Source organism: Protobothrops mucrosquamatus, unplaced genomic scaffold, assembly GCF_001527695.2.
Source record: "Protobothrops mucrosquamatus isolate PMUCROS unplaced genomic scaffold, P.Mucros_1.0 scaffold6036, whole genome shotgun sequence".
Taxonomy (NCBI): domain Eukaryota; kingdom Metazoa; phylum Chordata; class Lepidosauria; order Squamata; family Viperidae; genus Protobothrops; species Protobothrops mucrosquamatus.
In genome coordinates, this window is record NW_015391875.1 from 64374 (window position 1) to 66950 (window position 2577).

Genomic DNA, 2577 nt, shown 5'->3' on the forward strand with positions numbered 1-2577 from the left:
GCCGTGGGGGTCTGCCTGCCCTGTGTCAACGCTGCAAATACTGTATATTCTTGCTTTGACAATATGCAGAACTGTCTGGTATTTTTATAGTTAAATCAGGCAACAGTGAAAGGGGAGGAGAATAAGGAAAGCCCGGGGAAAAAAAACCCGGAAGTAAATCACATCTTCCAAGTTAATTGGAAGATGTGAACCATGACCCCAAAATAGGGGAGGGAAAAATGCCTGGAATGTAGGTGCAAAAGGAAAAGAATCTCAGATCTAAGCATTTCCACCATGCCGTACTGACATCTCTGTAACCTTAATAAATGCTTTTAGGATAAAAATATGCCTGAAAGTCCTTTTAAGTGTTTCGTTAATCAGACACATGACACCCTGCTTCTGCCCCATGCCCCCCCTCGCCCTGCTCTCCCTGCAGATGTACGACTACAGCCTGGACATGTGGAGCCTGGGCTGCATGCTGGCCAGTATGGTCTTCCGCAAGGAGCCCTTCTTCCACGGGCACGACAACTACGACCAGGTGAGCCCCCTCCCCTCGGCCCCCGCCAGCCAGAACCAGCCGTGCCCCGTCTTCCCTTGCTGGCGGCTCCTGTAGGGACACCGGCCAGCTCTGCTCTGCTCCGCTCGCCCTCCAGACTGCCCTGCGCCCTCCTCCCGCCTTCACACTCACAGGAGACCAGAGTTGTGAGTTGTGGGGGGGTGGGGTGGGGTGGGGGAGGAGGCCCCGGACAGGAGCCCTGGGGTCGCCCTCCAATGGGCACAGAAACAGGAGGGTCCATGCAGAATTCTCCATCACAGGTGGGCCGTGATTGCCCCAAAAGGCAACTGGACTTCCTTGTTTTTCGTTTTTCGTTTCGCTTTGGAATCGTTTTGCTTCTCATCCAAGAACTGGAGAAGCTTCTGGGATGTGAAGCAAAATGTTTTCAAGGGAAAATGGCTTCCCTCCATCGGGCTTGGCTTGCCAGAAGGTCGCAAAAGGGGATCACCTCAACCCGGGACGCCGCAACCGTCACAGATACGAATCAGGGGCCAAGTGTTCAAATGTTGGGGATGCTGCAACCGTGGTTAAACGTGAAAAACTTTCATAGGCCGCTTTTTCCCCCCCCAGTGCTGTTGTAAGTTAGAACGGACACTAAGCCGGTGATTGTAAGCCAAGGAGTTACCTGTGCTGTAGAAGGCCACCTGGGGGGCCTAGGAAGAGAACCTTTTCTTCAGGGCCCCCACCCTGCGGAACATCGGACAACCCCCCTCGAATTAGATTGGCAGATTTAACTCCACTGGCCTTAAAGACGCGGTTTTGCCCACCGGATTTTTAAATCTGGATAGGGGGTAGTTCCTGCACAGCGATTTTGTTGATAGATGTCGGTGTTCTTTTTATAGGCTTGGCTGCTGATTGTGTAGCAGGGTGTTTGTGCAATTGTACTACCCTTGCACTGTCCTTTGCTTTTTGCATTGTTTTGAATGGCCATCAGCCTCACATCAGTCGTGTGGTTGAGGCAGATTGAAATTTTATTTCTCCCCTCTTTCATTGCCGCATTGGCTATAAAACAGGGGTCTTCCCACTTGGCCCTTTGATGACTTGTGGACTTCAACTCCCAGGATTCCTCAGCCAGGCACGCGTGCCTGGCTGAGGAATCCTGGGAGTTGAAATCCACAAGTCATCAAAGGGCCAAGTTTGAAGACCCCTGCTTGTGGACTTCAACTCCCAGAGCGTGCCTGGCTGAGGAATTCTGGGAGTTGAAGTCCACAAGTCATCAAAGGGCCAAGTTGGAAGACCCCTGTCTTAAAGCATCCTGGCTGAGGAATTCTGGGAGTTGAAATCCACAAGTCATCAAAGGGCCAAGTTGGAAGACCCCTGTCTTAAAACATCCTGACTGAGGAATTCTGGGAGTTGAAGTCCCCAAGTCATCAAGGGGCCAAGTTGGAAGACCCCTGTCTTAAAGCATCCTGGCTGAGGAATCCTGGGAGTTGAAATCCACAAGTCATCAAAGGGCCAAGTTTGAAGACCCCTGCTTGTGGACTTCAACTCCCAGAGCGTGCCTGGCTGAGGAATTCTGGGAGTTGAAGTCCACAAGTCATCAAAGGGCCAAGTTGGAAGACCCCTGTTGTGTATATTTATCGTGGTTTTTAGTATCGCCTGTTCACCGCCCTGAGTCCCGTAAGGGAGATAGGGCAGTATATAAATTTAATAAATAATAATAAATAATAATAATAATAATCAAAGGGCCAAGTTGGAAGACCCCTGCTATGAAACGTCCTGCTCTGTCCTTGCCGCTGCCGGGCGGTGACCCCCTTCCCACTTCTGGATCTTTCCCCAGTTGGTGCGGATCGCCAAGGTGTTGGGCACCGAGGATCTCTACGACTACATTGACAAGTATAACGTGGAACTGGACCCCCGTTTTAACGACATCCTGGGCAGGTGGGTGAGCAGAGCCCCCTCCCAGGCCCCCTCCCCTTGGGCGGGCCGTGGGCTGTCAAGGCTGTGAAGGGCAGCACTGGGAATCTTCCCCCTTTCCCTCCGGGGCAGGCATTCCCGCAAGCGATGGGAGCGCTTCGTGCACAGCGAGAATCAGCACCTGG

General features: G+C 52.3%; 1 protein-coding gene across 1 annotated transcript in view; it reads left to right on the plus strand.

Annotated features, from left to right (window-relative positions):
- LOC107300056 (casein kinase II subunit alpha) overlaps positions 1-2573 on the plus strand; it is a gene marked incomplete at its 3' end in the record, with an annotated part of 12276 nt that extends 9703 nt beyond the window's left edge. The window contains exons 4-6 of the mRNA XM_029286932.1: positions 416-517; positions 2316-2416; positions 2525-2573. Of these exons, the coding sequence (XP_029142765.1) occupies positions 416-517; positions 2316-2416; positions 2525-2573 (252 nt within the window). The remainder of the gene's footprint in view (positions 1-415; positions 518-2315; positions 2417-2524) is intronic.
- Between the last annotated feature and the right edge of the window lie 4 nt (positions 2574-2577).